Genomic DNA, 15,434 nt, shown 5'->3' with positions numbered 1-15,434 from the left:
ACGTAGCACTTCATTAAAAAAATGGATTTTATTTTGATTAAAATGTATTTGTTTTATCGCTATCACACAAAACGCATAACGTTTCTCCAAAAAAGGCAACGTAAAAGCTTAAAACTTTTAAAGGCTTGAAAAAATCAGTAGAAATCAATAAAAAATATTTTATTTTTCTATTGGTCCATTGATAAAGATCTAAATAATTAAAAAATGATGAGAACTAAACAAAATTGTCTATAAAGCTATTTATCTGATAGGTAAGCTGGGTTTAAATAAACCACGAGAAGGCCTAACAATTTTAATTCCTAATAATTTTAATATGATAATTTTAATTTCAAAAATAATTTAATTGTAAAAAATAATTTAAACAACTTCAATTCCCCCTACAACTGTGCATTTTTTAGAAGAACTGTATGCACTCGTTCACTTTACCAGTCTTAGGTTTTTAATTTTTTTTTCTCTACATTTGCACTACTGTTATAATGGTTATGTTTATACATACAGTCAAATGAAAAAGGTTGGGCACCCCTATTAATCTTAATCAGAATCAAACTTTTCATATGACTGTATCATCAATCCCTAGTTAACCCCCCCTCCCCATCACTATTGCACTATTGTCTTGTGTCTTTTGTCTCACATACGTATTTGTGCCCTTGTTGTATTGTACATCTAATGCCCCTCATTCTGTTATATTTATATTCTTATTTTCTGTACTTTCTTTACTTGTTGTAACTTTGGGAAGGAGAGTGATGTAATTTCAATTCTTTGTATGTCCTGTACAAATGCAGTTTTGACAATAAAACTACTTCATTTGACTAGACTTGAATATTTACAGTTATCCTCCACGTCCTAATTTATCCAATTTGTCCTTCACTGAAGGACCAACCAAACCAACCAAATAGTTCTTCAGCAAAGCTAATTCTTTTAAATAATTTGATACTCAGCCTATAAATAACTTTACTGACCAACAACATATCTGATTACTAACTATTGTGTATTTATATATTTTTATAATTATTCTAATGTCATACAAATGTTTTACTATGGCGCCCCTTACAGTGACATCATGTAAAAAAAATAACAAAAACTTGTGGCCACAACATATTAAGACATTCTCAGCAGTGCAGTGACACTGACCTTATGGTGGAGTATTAGTGTGTGTCACAGTTGTACAAGTGAATCAGACACAGCAGTGCCGCTGGAGATCTTATTTAGTATTCAAAGGATGCTGTCCATTGTCACTGCAATGCCGAGAATGACCCACCACCCAAATAATACCTATTCTGTGTCAGATTTTTTTATTATAGTAATTTTGGGTAGAACAACTTTTTTTATTAATAAAACACACAACTGTGCATTCTTTTGTTTTCTAACAGTGTTATATTCTCCCTATTGTTAGTTCTTGGTTACATTCACACAACCTATTGTTTGCTCCTGCTCCTTTCATTTGGGAATGATCAGTATGGTTAAATCATGTTTACAGACTGTCAGAAAGCTTGCCAAAGGGTGAAGGCTTACAGTTGATTTATGTATACGACAATATATACCATTTACTCACTACTAATGTTTGTGTTTTGCAGATTCAATTGTTGGCCTATGTGTGAGGAACCGATCAAATCTGAACTGCAGTTATCCACGCATTATCCTTACATACTTACAAAAGGGCCTTGACTGTCTGTGCCATGCCATACTAACCAACACTGTTTAATGAGTTTGGACCTTTGCTGGTCACTTTTCCTCAGAACATATGAGCAACTACACTTTTCATACCATATTTTCCCAAGAACATTTGAGTGATCTTCAAGAGTGCTGCTCTGTTTCTTAAAGATTTGCTAGTAGGATGTGTGCCCCTTCTTTGCTGCAGGAATATCCTGTATATGGATGTGGGGTGGTTTAACACTTGGGACAAGTTAACACACTGCTGGGAATATTTTGTGATTACATTCAGTGTCAAGAACAATTGAAATGCCACTTGAACTCAGATACTGGTTTAAGCAGGGCCTGTGAAAGCGCATATGCAGTATGGGTCATAAGAAATTTGAGAACATGCACAGTAATATAATACAGGATCCAATAATGAACACATGAATCAAGGATTTGACAACAATGTCTATTATCGGTTGCTGGAAATGACTTACTGTTTCAGGTAATTTAACAATTTCATGTAAAACATTTAAAATCAAAATGGAGCTTGAGCCACAATTAGGGTGAAACCACAGATTTTGTATAAATACTTATATATAAGTACAGGTCTATGGGTAAAACTTTCAAATGTAGGTTTTGTACAAGACTTCAGGGGAGAGAGAGAGATGGACTGGCTAGATGACATACAGCACATGATGTAAGTTCTAACAAGTTGCCTAAATATGTCTGAAAAAATGATTCTTTTTTTAATGTGCTTTATGTATTCATCAAGTGTGTTTTGTAAGGATACTTATAAGTAACGTTAATTATTTATTTAATAAAAATGTCAAAGTACATATTTATCTGACAACACTACAATAATGGCAACGAGGATTAGATGCAGGGCTGTTAAAAATGAGTTAATAATCAGATTTATACATTTATTTTTCATAGACTGTAACCGAGAGGGCAAATGAACATTGGATTAATCTTCATATTTTCTTCCAAACAATGTGGACCTCCAACAATTGATTTGATATTTGTGCACATTAATTTCATATTGAGCCAACATTTTGGTTTAATATGTATTGTTTACATTAAACTTACTTAAACACTTTAAATTTACATTAAATATTTATAACAATTATTTGTTATTACCTTTAAATGAATGGTGATTTAATGTAGAACTTTCAACATTAACCAATGGCAATTTGGCATTTTTTCTTCAACAACATTAAAAGATGTAATTAAACCAAAAATGAACATTTTATTTTTTTGTATGCACTTTGCCTTTTAGGATGCAGAGTTTGCATTACTTTCTTTCTTTTAATATATCTTCCTAAAATAATAGATTTTTTCCCCATGTAAACACACACACACACACAAAAAAAAAGGTTTGTTATTATTTTGAAAAAGAGCAATTAGAGGAGATTTTTCATAGAGTTGAGCACCAGAACCAAGCAGAAATAATCCTAAACATATATAAAATAAATAAATATATATTTATTGAAACGACAGAAAAAAAAGTTGTAATTTAATTATAACAGCCACGAACTGAACAGCATTTCTATCTAGCTTTATGGCCTTAGCTATGTTGCTGACTAAAATGCAGACTCAATAATAAAACACAACAGCAACGCAATATTCATAAATTTATAGCCTTTATTAAAGATGGCTCCATCTTGGAACGCTTTTACAATAGTCTTGAGGTGATAATAAAGTAGCTTAAGTAGGCCGTTATGCGAGTGGGGTAAAATCAAATGATTTGATCAACTGAGGGTCTAGGCGATTTACTAGAACTTTCTAGTTTAATATTAAGCTGTTACCTCCCTACCTCTAGTGTAATCAGCAGCTGCACCTTAATTATATGCTGTACCTCAGAATGTACATCTACAATAAAAGTGCACCATTTTAAAATGGTGCTCTTTTATTGTTGCACGTTTGCATTTTTGTCGTCTATACAGTACTGTTTGTTCCATGCTGCATCTTGGTTCATTTCACTTTGAACTTAGATGAAATGATAATAAAAGCCTCTTGAATCAAAAAAGCAAGAATATATCTGAAGAGCATTTTTCACCCGACAGTGCACGAGCCATGTGTGCAATCACCTCCTGTGCTACATTTCACATTGCGGTACCCGAATCCATCCAGGCTATTCGCTAATTGAGCGGTCTAGAGGGGGCTGTAGTAGTAGGTGTGGACCGGCTGTGGGGGACTGGATCACTGCTCTTACCCGCCGTCATAAGAAAGGGGAATCCCCTCGCCACGTCACTTGCGCACACTGGCGAATGGGAATCTCCCAGAAAGCAAACACGAACAAGGAAGTAATAAAGATCCAGCGGACTGGTCAGGTAAAGAAAATGAAAATTGGCGACTTTAAACACTTACACACCTAGAGAACTACAGCTACATAGTCAAAATCAAGGCAGAACCTTTTTCTCAGCCAATAAACAAATACAACAATCAAGTGGAGCGATGGTTTGTCCTCAAACAAGTAGCTTTAACTGAAAACTATTTTTCCCCCTTTTCTCCCGAACACGAAAAAGAAAAAAAAACATATTCAGTATTTAATTTATTACTTTTAACCTAAGAAATAAACTAAACACTAACTACTATTCTCATTTCAAAGTAATACATGGATTTACCCATCCTTTTCTCCTCCTTCCTTCACTTCCAGTAACCACAACCTCAAACTTCTTGCACCATGTGAAAGGGTTTTAATGGTTAAATCACGCTGCCAGATTAAGTACAGCTTGTCTTTTCCTCTCAGAGGCAGAGTGCCTGAGGTTTCCTTCGGCCCACTGTCCAGCGCAGGAGCAGAAAAGTATTATTCCACCAAACTTCCTATGGGGAAATATACTCTCCAATGCAACACAATGGAATTTACAGAGTTCTATAAACAGATGAGCAGTAAAGACAAACACACTGTTGATGGGGTTTTGTGAAATTTTATGGTCTCAGTTTAAAGGAGGCAGAATACATTACATACAAAAATACGTTTTGAAATACAACTTTTTGCCCTAAGAAAAAAACGAAAGAAAAAAAAAAAAAAGGAAAAGATTGGTGTGTTTACACTACTATATAATGTGTACAGATATACAGTAGTTAATCTAAAGCAAGAATATAAACAAGAATTTTCAAAACTGAGCAGTGAAAATGACATTCTGAAAAACTCCCAACTGCAATGCCTGCGATATAAAAGTTATATGGTACAAATAAGCAAATATAAATAAAAGGTTAAGGAACCCCAAAAAAATGAATAGTAAGCCTCTTTTTAAATACATATCAATGCTTCTCTGTACACCTGTGGGGCAGAACAGTGGTTTATGGAAATGTGAATGGGGAAAAAAAAGGAAAATGCAACATTTCTCAATTCGTCTCCATTTGTTCTCACTGAAATTAAGATCTGCCAAAACCAAAAATCCAAAAACCTCCATGGGAGGCGCAGGGGTGAAGCCCTAAACTCAGGGAATAAATCTGTCACTCATTCACACACGTGCACACACACACTCTGAGGTCATTCAGCAAAGCTATAAACCATTTCAGCAAAAACACAAGCCTAATAATGACCTGTTCAATAATCCCAGCCCTATAGATCAGATTATACCCAATGGCAGCCCTCATACTTTGTGACAGGCAGGGTAGATACACCTGTTATGAATCAGGAGGTTGATATCAGTAAATGGGTCATGGTTATGACAATGCAGGCCCACTAGACTGCCCCCCGGCCTGGCCTCCTTAAACCCCTTTTAGAATCAGTATATGGACAACAAAAGACTGAGGACAAAAACACTTTGACAAAACAATGGGGATTCTCTTTAACAGGAACAAAAAGGTATTTTTTTTTTCACTTTTTTCGTTAGTAAAAACTACTTTAGAATGGTATAGAAAGACGAACAATGATTTTAAAGACATTATATACAAACTACATCTACTATACAAGTTACGTTTCAAAACACTTTCAGAACAGTTTTCTCTTTGCAAGCATTTTGACACATTAAGGCTTAAAAAAAAGAAAAGAGAAGAAAAAAAAAAGGTCTCATACTTTACATTGATATTGTTTTACAAGGTCATTGCAGATTAGATGCACCCGAAAGGGCAGCCAGAATTTAAAAACACTCTTGCTGGCCACAGTAGTCAGGCTCTGTGCATACAACTGTCAGAATGAGAGTAAATTAATCCTGCAGTGGCTGTGACAATCGGCATTACCTGTAGAGAGCTCACCGCTACCGGTTGAGAGTCAGTCTGATTGAGTTCTTTATTACGCGAAGGTTGCTTGTGGGAACTGGGGAAGAGGCATCTGGCAGCTCCTTACTGGGCAGTCTCTGAAAAGACACAAAACTATGTAAGAGAATCCAGTTTACTTATTGTCCTGTATAATCAGAAATAATAGGTGAAATACCTGTGTCCTTGATGTATCAATAGTTGGAATAGGCATAGGCTTTGTCGTTGAATGAAGCTCCTAAAGATATTTAAAAAAAAATGTTTTAATTTTAGTGAATTGAGGGTATACTGACACCACAATAAAAAAAATGTTACTGTGTACTTATTTTGTATAAAAATAATATGAATGCATGGAATAACTCACTGCTGCTTGGTCATCTCCTTGATCCAGCCCATTACTGGTAGGTGGGTATGGTTCTTTAAATGCAGAATCATCTGACAGCATCTGAAGCACAAACATAACAAGAACCAGGAGATTCTTATAGGGAAGTACTTTCAGACACCACAGTTGAATGAAACTCAAATTTAAAAAGGAAACCACTTTGGTATAAGAAAAAAGGGCAAATTCTACGGGAAAATCTCCTATAGCATGGTCAAAGGTGCATAAAACTCCATTAATAAATGCACTTTAGGGAATTTATCAATGTCACACATCCTGTTTTAAAACAGCTGTTGATCGATTCAGTTACACTTACCTGCTCTGTGTCTTTGAGTTTCTTAGGAGGCTCCTCCAGAGAGGGTGAGTGGGGTCTCTTAGGGGCAGCTCCATTCAGGCCATTGGGCAGGTCAGGTGGGCTCATACGCGGAATGATGTTTCGACCAACCACCGTGGGAATAGTGCTGCCTACCGGTGCTTCTGTGGCCACCAGTGTGACTGAAGGTTCTGAAATACAAGAGAAGAGATTTGGATCAATAATATTTCATACTCCTCTCTCTCTGAGTGTGGAATGTGCCAAAAAAATGGGCATTAGGGTAACAAACACATAAAAACACTTACTTGCATCACTGGCTCCAATGACTGGTATGGACAATCCCTGCTCCTCCTTTGGAGAAGATTCACAGGCTGGGGAGGTATCCACATATAATGGCACTGGAGGCTTGGAAGGAGTAATGCTGAACAAATCAAACAAGAACATGAATCAATAACTGAAGTGAGCAGTAATCAATATGACTACATCAGTCCACAATTAGAATTTTCTAGATACAACTGCTGGAGCTACCTTTCCTCAGGGGTGGACACAGAGTTGCACGGTTTACAGACTGGGGTGGGGGAGCTGAAGGGGGTGCCTGAATCTGTATCTCTGGAACTATCAAGCTGACTGCCATCCAGCGAACAGCGTTTTGAACCCCCACCACTCGAACTGCGGTTTAGATCTCCAAGGCTCTGATAAGAAAAAAAATTATATACAATAATAAAATCATATCACGTCAATTAATGTAATTTTTCATGTCAATATTTTGATTTTATTCTTAATTTTGTTTCCTACCTTCTTCTTGCTCTTGTGCACCAGTTCAGCAGGAAGGTACTGGTGCAGCTGCTTCTTCTTCACATGTGTAGCTTCGATGGTCATCCCATCCTTCAACATGTTGATGTTGCTGGCCTGCCTGTAGACTGAATTGAAAGTAGAGCAAGTCATTGTACCTTCACCAAGATGCATTTTTTCCCCCCACCAATGGCACCTGTATAATTGTTTTTTCAACATATTGCATAAAGGAAGATAAAACAAAAGGAATTACCAGTGTCTGTAAAGGACTGGATGTCATAAGTCAGGTCAATGTTCACACAATCAGCATTCTCCAGTTTTTTGAAGTTGATTCCAATAAACCACATCGAGACAAATTCATTCCTGTAAAATCAAGTGAACAGTCAAGGAAAGAATATGCCAAAAAAGGAAACATAGCCAACTTATTATGCAGCAGTAAGACAGTTGATACATGGCATAAGCTTGAAATTATGTTTTGTGTAATCACACTTTAAATATCTGAGGTTAAAATCAAGATACTTACTCGTTGCGGTTCTCTTTTGACCAGGGGAACGACTGAGGGTTTACATGCGCAAGAGTGATGTATTCATTGCGCTCCAAATTCCCTACAAGAACTCTGATCTTCGACTCCACCAACCCAACCCTATTGAGAAAATTAACGACAAAGTTTAATGTTTCTGCATGACTGTGAGAAAGTTCTTTAAATGTCACCATACAGCAAGGTTTTGTTTTTGTCTTTGTCTTACCATTCCAAGTGGTTCTCCTCAGTGGATGCACTGGCAGTGAGGACGATATAATGTCTAAAACCAACATAAAAACAGGTCTGAGCCTCAATGTCACAGAAGGGTAGTACACTAGAACTGCAAAATTGTATAGTCAATTACTCACTTGTACTTCTGGAAGAAGTTCGGTGGCTCAAACAACTTGGACCAGTCCGCCTTACCCTGAAGGATTTCATCTGTAATTGTAAGGCCTGAAGGAGGGCAAGATGTATAACAATAATTACTACAAGTATGTGTATGTAAATTCATTAAAGCATTCTCCCAATACAAACCATATTTGAATTCCTCGCTCATGATGGTACGTGTGGAGGTGGAGACATTGTATGTGGAGTTCTGCTGGGGGTATGCTGGTGTGATGATTGGCATTAAATGGTACCTGTCTGAGGGGTTCACCTAAGAGCACACCAGATGGTAAAAGGTCACTATAAAAACACAACACTACCATTATTTAATGCAGCGCACTTATCACAAGTTAAAAACACTCACTCGCGGGTCCCAGACAGGCAGATTCAAGTTGCTGTCTTCAGGCTGTTTTAAAAGCACAGGGTTGGGCCACTCCCTGAAGCGCAAAAACACAAATTGTGTGTAGAAAACATGTTGTCACAGTTACAAAATACACAATGCATATAATTATCAGCAAGAAGTTCATTTCAAAGAACCGCACCATTTGGAAAAGACAAGGAAGAACTTGTGCACAAGGGTGGCAGCCACTGCATTCGGGTAAAGCTGGCAAGTTCTAGCCACCAGCATGGCCCAGGACACACCACCTAGGAAGCCAAGCATGTTGGAGTAGATTCCACGACCTGCAAAAGAAAAGGAGGGATGAAAACACTAATTTCCAGGAATTTGTCCTTTACTGGCTCATAGTATATTTAGATATATTTAGATACAGTAACCCAAGGGTCCTATAAAGTGTGTCCCTTGTCACAAAAATGTTGGAAGGAAATGCAAATACAGCAGAGATCTATTGCAATGGAAAGACAACAACTAATATTATTCTAGCATTACAGAGAAACATTACATTTCTTTTTGCAGATTTGCATCTGCCCTTTTAAACTTGCAATAAAAAAAGAAATATGAGCTACATTGTATAACATACAGCTGTGAACCCCTAATGACAAAACAACTGTAAACTGTGAGATTAAGAGTGTGGGTGAGATGGCAAGAAAAATGTAACATTTCTCGGGTTGTGTTGTGCAGCCCCCTAGTGGTTCTTAAAAGACATTACTACACATAGCTTTTTTTTTTGAAAACATGAAACGATACAAAAAAAAAAAGAAAAGAAAAACAGTCCAAAGAGAGGCAGAAATAAAAATGGCAGATGCATCCCTACACACACCAAAAAGTGAAGAAAGAAAGAAATAAAAGACAATAACCTCAAGACTGGACTGTGAATGCAGATTTTATAGAATTAATTTATCTGCTGCAAAGTCTCATTGCAGGATATATATATAAAATACTGTCTATACTTTTAACTGCATGTTTATTAACAACATGCTATGCTGTTCACCTGTGTTTTCTATGGTAAAATTGGTATATATTTGTACTTGTTGCACCAATTACCATGCGTTAAAAAAGATAAAATAATAAAAAGTGCAAGTTATTAATGTTAAATTCTGGGGTTACAATTAATATATGTTTAACAAAATTTAAGTTAACAAAAGGCAAGCTTAAAAACAAACAAACAAACAAAAACAAACAAAAAAAACTTACTCTTAGCCCACAGTTTGATGGCTCTCAAAGTCAGTCGGAAGTTTTCTTTATCAGGAACCAAGTGCAGGATCTCGTCAGTCACACGGCAACCTATACAAATGATCAAAAGGCGTGTCATCAGACTAATGCAGCCATTTAGAAGTAAGACACTTTTTAAACACATGCAGAGGGAAAGGAAGGGATTACCGTTTAGACTCCGAATACACCTAATGTCCAGGTTTCTAAGCAGAGAGTCTCCTCTCAGGTCCAGGTTATCAGGAATAGACTGCAGGGCAAGTCTTGCAAAAAGCAGATCAATCTGGAGAAGCAGATTAACATTTACAATTATATATATTTATATCTCTTACTGTGTAAAAGGACTGACAAAAACATGTTTTTGATACTATGAGTAAAATCACAGCACAACACAGCAACATTTAGCATTGAATCCCAAAGAAGAAGAATTCCTAATCCAAAAATTGTGATAATGAATGTGCTACATAATTATTGCATAGTAATTTCTTTAAGAATAGAAACTAATATTTAATCCTGGTCTTTTATTACTTTGATTATTAGCTGAAATAATCAAAGTTGGATTCTGAAAGTATAGAAAATTAAACTGTCATTACCTCAATACCATCAAATTTAAATTTGATCACTGGTACAAACGCATCTTCCACAGCCTGAAACAGAAATATTCAGATGACTCAAATGACATGCCTATGCACAAATGTGTAAATAGAAGAAAATAAATGGTGGAAAAAGAAATAAGGAAGACAAGTACACACCCGAAGGTCCCTGATCTCATCGTGCTGTTTCAATTTTTCAAAGAAAGATGAGAAAAAGTCACTCCTCTCAACATGACGAGGTGCTACACAAAGAGCATCTATATCCGCACCTGTAACAGAACACACAATTTCACAGTTTAATTGAGAGAGGGGGAAATTACATGTAGTGTTAATACTTGACTGTTTAGGTGTAACAATTTTGCAGATCATGACACAGCATACCTTTTGTGTGCACCCCCAGTCTGTAAGATCCAAAGGTAAAGATTTTGCCTCCAACATTCATTAAAGCTGAAGGAGGCAGATTCTGTAACAGAAAACATTAATTTAGGAACTGTTTATTGCTCATTTAAACCCAAATAAAAGGAGCAAAAATTATGTATTACCTTTGTTTCACTGATCTCTGAGATCCACTCTTTCACAAATGAATTCAGCTTTCCAAGAACAGCAAGCCTAAAAAAAGGTTAAATTTATTGCATATTTTAAAGGTCATTTTCTACTAGACTTTTCTTTGAAACTGTTATTAGCAAGGAAAGCTCTGGAGTAGCATGCATTGATACGGAAAAAACAGTGGCCATTCTTCAGGTCGGCTGAAAAGTAAAATTCTCAAAACTTATGGTCTCTCTCTTACAGGATTATTTTACCAGTGCCGTTAAGATACTTAAAGCATCTGATAAATTGTGTAAACAAGTAATTCAATGGAATACATAAGACATTCTGGAGTAATGCTCACCCCTACATAATGTCAACCACATGTTGAGCAAATTTACAAACTGCAGCGCCGACATGCAATAGCTTAATAAAAGAGATGCAACACAACACATTCTAAATGAACCAAAACCAGGGCCAGATTAAAAGGTGTTTTTCTTTAAGTCTGGTTAAGTTAGACTTGTTTTTACTCATGACACGGTTATATGGGCAGGTGTGAATACAGTAATCACACTTGGATTCAGATCACAAGATCTCTAAGAGGAGGTGGTCTTGATTCAATCCCAAACAAAAACAAGAGTGGTTTGCACATGGTGACCTTACACAGACCCAAAAAAAACAGACAAATGCACCGAGTGTGAGGTAAATGTCTGACTCCTGTAGCCACTTCTCAATTTGGAATATTGATTAAGCAAATTACATCCGACATTGGTCCATGTTAAAATGCACAAAACAGGGGCTAGACCAGAACACAATAGCTTATGTGGTTTGTGTGATGTTTTGGGTGCAAGTGAAATTTTCTTTGTTTGAACCAAACCAAGAGGGAAATGCTCCAAGTTCACATATTTGGAACATACTACTTGTTTGCTCGGATTCCAGCCAGAGCAAACAAACTGCAGGTGTGAAGTTCTGCCTGCAAATTCTGAGGTAAAACTGTCTTACACAGCATGCCATGAGCCTTCACATAACCCTCACCTGTGATTAAGCTCATCCTCATCCTCAAACACTCCAAAAGGTTTCATGGCCTCTATGAGCTTCTGAGTGTACAGGCGGTCAATCTCTCTGGGAAAGGCCAGGCTGATCGAGGATGTAATCCCATAATGTTTCTGAGGCTGCTGCCCGCTAAGCATATTGTTACTGGTTCTGATGATTGGAAACAAAACAGCACATGTTAAGACATATTTTGGTCAATCAATAAATTACCATTTACCATTTGCCTTTTGACAGAAAAACTCAATTCAATATTAAAAAAAACAAGACTGTCTAATTTCTGTTTGGGAAACTGCCCATTAGATTTAAAAAGAAGAAACAGTTAATTGTAATTTGTTTAATTAGCATTGGTCACAGACTATATTTTCCTAGTGAAAAAAGACCCTAGATGCCCATGTAGCCTAGATTGTTGAAATCTGCTTATCCAATCCTCACCTCAAAATAAATGGAATTTCCAGGAAGTATGTTCAACTTTGCTACAATAACAACAATTGTCTTGCAAATGTTGGAACACTGCTTTAAGGGTTCGACTGAAATTAGTCAGAAGAGCATTAAAGAGTTTAGGGACAGATTTTGTATGATTAGCAGTAACCATAGGCTCATGATCCACATCATTTGCATTTAGTGTTTCGCTACGAAGATTATGCAAGATGTATTTGGGCAGTTAAACACTTGTGGGAATAACAGGTCCGCCTTTAATTAATTTAATTCACATTTTTAAAAAGTGTCTATATAATTTAGGATATACATGGTTGGTATCTCAGAAAGCCTAGTCCTGAACTACAAAGCATTCTGAATGGAAATTAGACCAGAACTATGCTTCATCCTTGTCTGGGAAAATAAACCCACAGTGTATGTTGGGCACTGACTCAACTTAGACTGCAGACTATTAACAAGCAACCTATGTGCTGTTCTGTTACTTGTCACTTTTACTAAAAGCTAACATTTAGAAATAGGCAGATGAATATGGCCAGCTGTTTTAGCATAAAATGACACTCAGCTTTTACCATTCTTTAATGCAGTTTGTAGTAGTAGATAAAAGATAAATTAAATGTTAACTAGCAAAAATATCAAATCTACAGATAGAGACAATTTGATTAGCCATATTAGCAGGGCACTTGTAGAAATAGTAAAAATTTTAAGTCCAGATATCTACAAATGTAATTCCTACTAAAACATAACTATAGATATCAATATTAATAACATTAGACAAACTAGTTATAACTTGTGAAATCTACAGATACAGTTCAAATGGGTGCTTGCACTAGTTAGAATTAACTTATGAATCTACAAACCTGGACTTTTAAATAGTTTCATTTATTCGTAACTTAAATTTTTTAAATAACTGTAACTAAAAGTTATCTGCTCGGTCAAGTCAATCACCTGCATGTCAATAGGGAACAAAACACTTGTGCAAGCTAGTAAGTTAACTTGATCCTGCAATAACTTACACAACACCCTCTAACTTACTGTCTAAACGTATAAAACACCATAGTTATATGCCACAACAGCATCTTATGGGCATATGTAGCTCTAACCATAACTCTCTGTCGATGTAAGTAGAAAATTGTATAGCTAGATAGCTAACGCTTGTACACTTTTTATCCAACAAAATGTAATTATTTTTTCATCACTCTTCCATGCCTTCAAGGCAACATTTCATTACCATACGATTTTAAAACACCAGTGCAGACATGGACAATAAAACCAAACAAACTACAACTATAATCAAAAGTAACTATAGTGGATATAAAATGAATCTGAACAAAATATTGATAATCTTTAATACTAAAATGTGAGTCAGATCCTGAGAGCTCCACTGTGTAGGGCTAAATTATTGAATTGAGTTTCCAGGACTTTTCCAAAACTTCCAGGGTATTTTTATTTTTCCAAAACGTATCCAGGCTTTGAAACTGCTATTTTTTTTTTAATTCCATGACTTTTACAGGTTTTTCAACACAAACACTGCTAGTAAAGCGGCAAACGCGCTTTTATAAAACGCCAGGCTAACTTGTTGGGGTCACCAGGTGAAGTTTAGCGTTAGCTAGCCCTACGTTGCTGTGATTCAGCTAACCTTTATCCTATTTTTCACCGTATGAGTATCCACCAATTCAATCTACCTGGTGTAAAAGCAGTGATTTAGTCTGTACGCGACGCGGAAGATTTGTTGACTGGACAACGGATCGGTCCGTTAGTCCCTGTAACTTGGAGATATGATCAGTCTGGTAAACAAAGATACTGACAGGTCCAATTCAGAAATAACAGTGTGGAAGAACACCACACGATATAGATGTCATATATCTGCACTTTTACAGGCTTAAAGGACTCGCCCATATAAAAGACCGCCGTTTCAGTGACGAGCAGTTGGTTGTTGTTGTACCTCAACACGCTAACCGCTAATAAGCTAATAGCAGAGACAAACACGGTAGCTAGGTTAGCCTAGCCGCCACTATTCTCTTAACTGTTACAGCAGAGCAAGAACCGCCCAAACCCGCCAGTGCACAGGCATTGTGAGTGACTTACGCTGACATTTCTCTCATGTCCCTTCGTAGAAAATACCTAATATCTCAGACCGCAACAGTAGAAAACATAAACTCAGCCAGCAGCAGCCCCGTCCCTCTCTTTATAACAATAGTTTTACTCCAATATGGCGCCCACCGCTTCACTGTGTCCCGACACGCTTTGCGCCGAGACGGTGGTGACGTTAGAAGAGAAGCCCAGTCAGATGCTCCCTGGAGCCCTTAAAAGCGGTGGGTCAGTTTCTACTACTGAAATTAAGCCTATTCCTTTATTTGGAAGTCCCAATTCAAAATATTATGTTGCCCAGGACTAGGTTATGTTAATAACTTATGTTATGTTCCCTGTTAAGTTTTTAAAGTTTTTTTTTTATTGTAACGCTCTCAGCAGTCAACACTGAAACATATAGAGACTCCTTACTGGTCAGTGTTACATTTAGCAGGTTCATTTCCTGACTCTATAAAGCTCATTTCATTTTTCAGTTATCAAGTTTTTCATTAAAGCCTTTTGCAAATTAAATTTCAAGAAAAATGAAAAGTTGAATCTTCTCTTAATTTATTTATTTAACCACTTTTGTATCTTGTGGTATAATCTATCTTGCAAAATGTGAAAAAGCAGAAGATAAAATATTAATTTTACCTGAAATTAAAATTTTGTAGGGCAGAGATGAAAAAAACTAAAATTGAAAAATTGGATGAAAACTTATTTCTTGTACACTGCACTACATAGAAAATTAAAATCATGAGTTTTTATATTCAGTTTTAGTGTTAAGCAGTGGGTTTTGATTGGACAGTAATTACATTTCATTTTGGCATAAATACTGCACACTGCTCCTAGACGAAATGCAATCCTGTGCATTGTGACTTACTTTTGAACATTCACAGCACCCCACAGCAGAATACAATGTTATTGAT

The 15,434-nt window shown here is 36.4% G+C and overlaps 1 protein-coding gene across 2 annotated transcripts; it reads right to left on the bottom strand.

Annotated features, from left to right (window-relative positions):
* Positions 1-4,549: 4,549 nt before the first annotated feature.
* papolg (poly(A) polymerase gamma) lies at positions 4,550-14,683 on the bottom strand. 2 transcript variants are annotated; one of them, XM_007252239.4, is made up of 22 exons: positions 14,527-14,683; positions 11,989-12,156; positions 10,971-11,037; positions 10,810-10,891; positions 10,588-10,697; positions 10,429-10,482; positions 10,007-10,118; positions 9,821-9,910; positions 8,772-8,910; positions 8,594-8,666; positions 8,380-8,500; positions 8,214-8,298; positions 8,072-8,125; positions 7,849-7,968; positions 7,579-7,688; positions 7,329-7,453; positions 7,062-7,225; positions 6,839-6,954; positions 6,537-6,724; positions 6,206-6,286; positions 6,020-6,079; positions 4,550-5,942 (listed from the first exon to the last, which is right to left on the bottom strand). In XM_007252239.4, the coding sequence occupies exons 1-22, from the start codon at positions 14,541-14,543 to the stop codon at positions 5,844-5,846; spliced, it is 2,235 nt and encodes a 744-aa protein (XP_007252301.2). In that variant the 5' UTR covers positions 14,544-14,683; the 3' UTR covers positions 4,550-5,843. The 2 variants fall into 2 exon arrangements, with proteins under 2 accessions (XP_007252301.2, XP_049337613.1); XM_049481656.1 differs by having other exon boundaries at positions 8,214-8,500.
* Between the last annotated feature and the right edge of the window lie 751 nt (positions 14,684-15,434).

The sequence above is a fragment of the Astyanax mexicanus genome, chromosome 7 (genome assembly GCF_023375975.1).
Source record: "Astyanax mexicanus isolate ESR-SI-001 chromosome 7, AstMex3_surface, whole genome shotgun sequence".
Lineage (NCBI taxonomy): Eukaryota > Metazoa > Chordata > Actinopteri > Characiformes > Acestrorhamphidae > Astyanax > Astyanax mexicanus.
The sequence above is the reverse complement of the archived record's forward strand: the minus strand, read 5'-3'. Positions and strand labels throughout refer to the sequence as shown.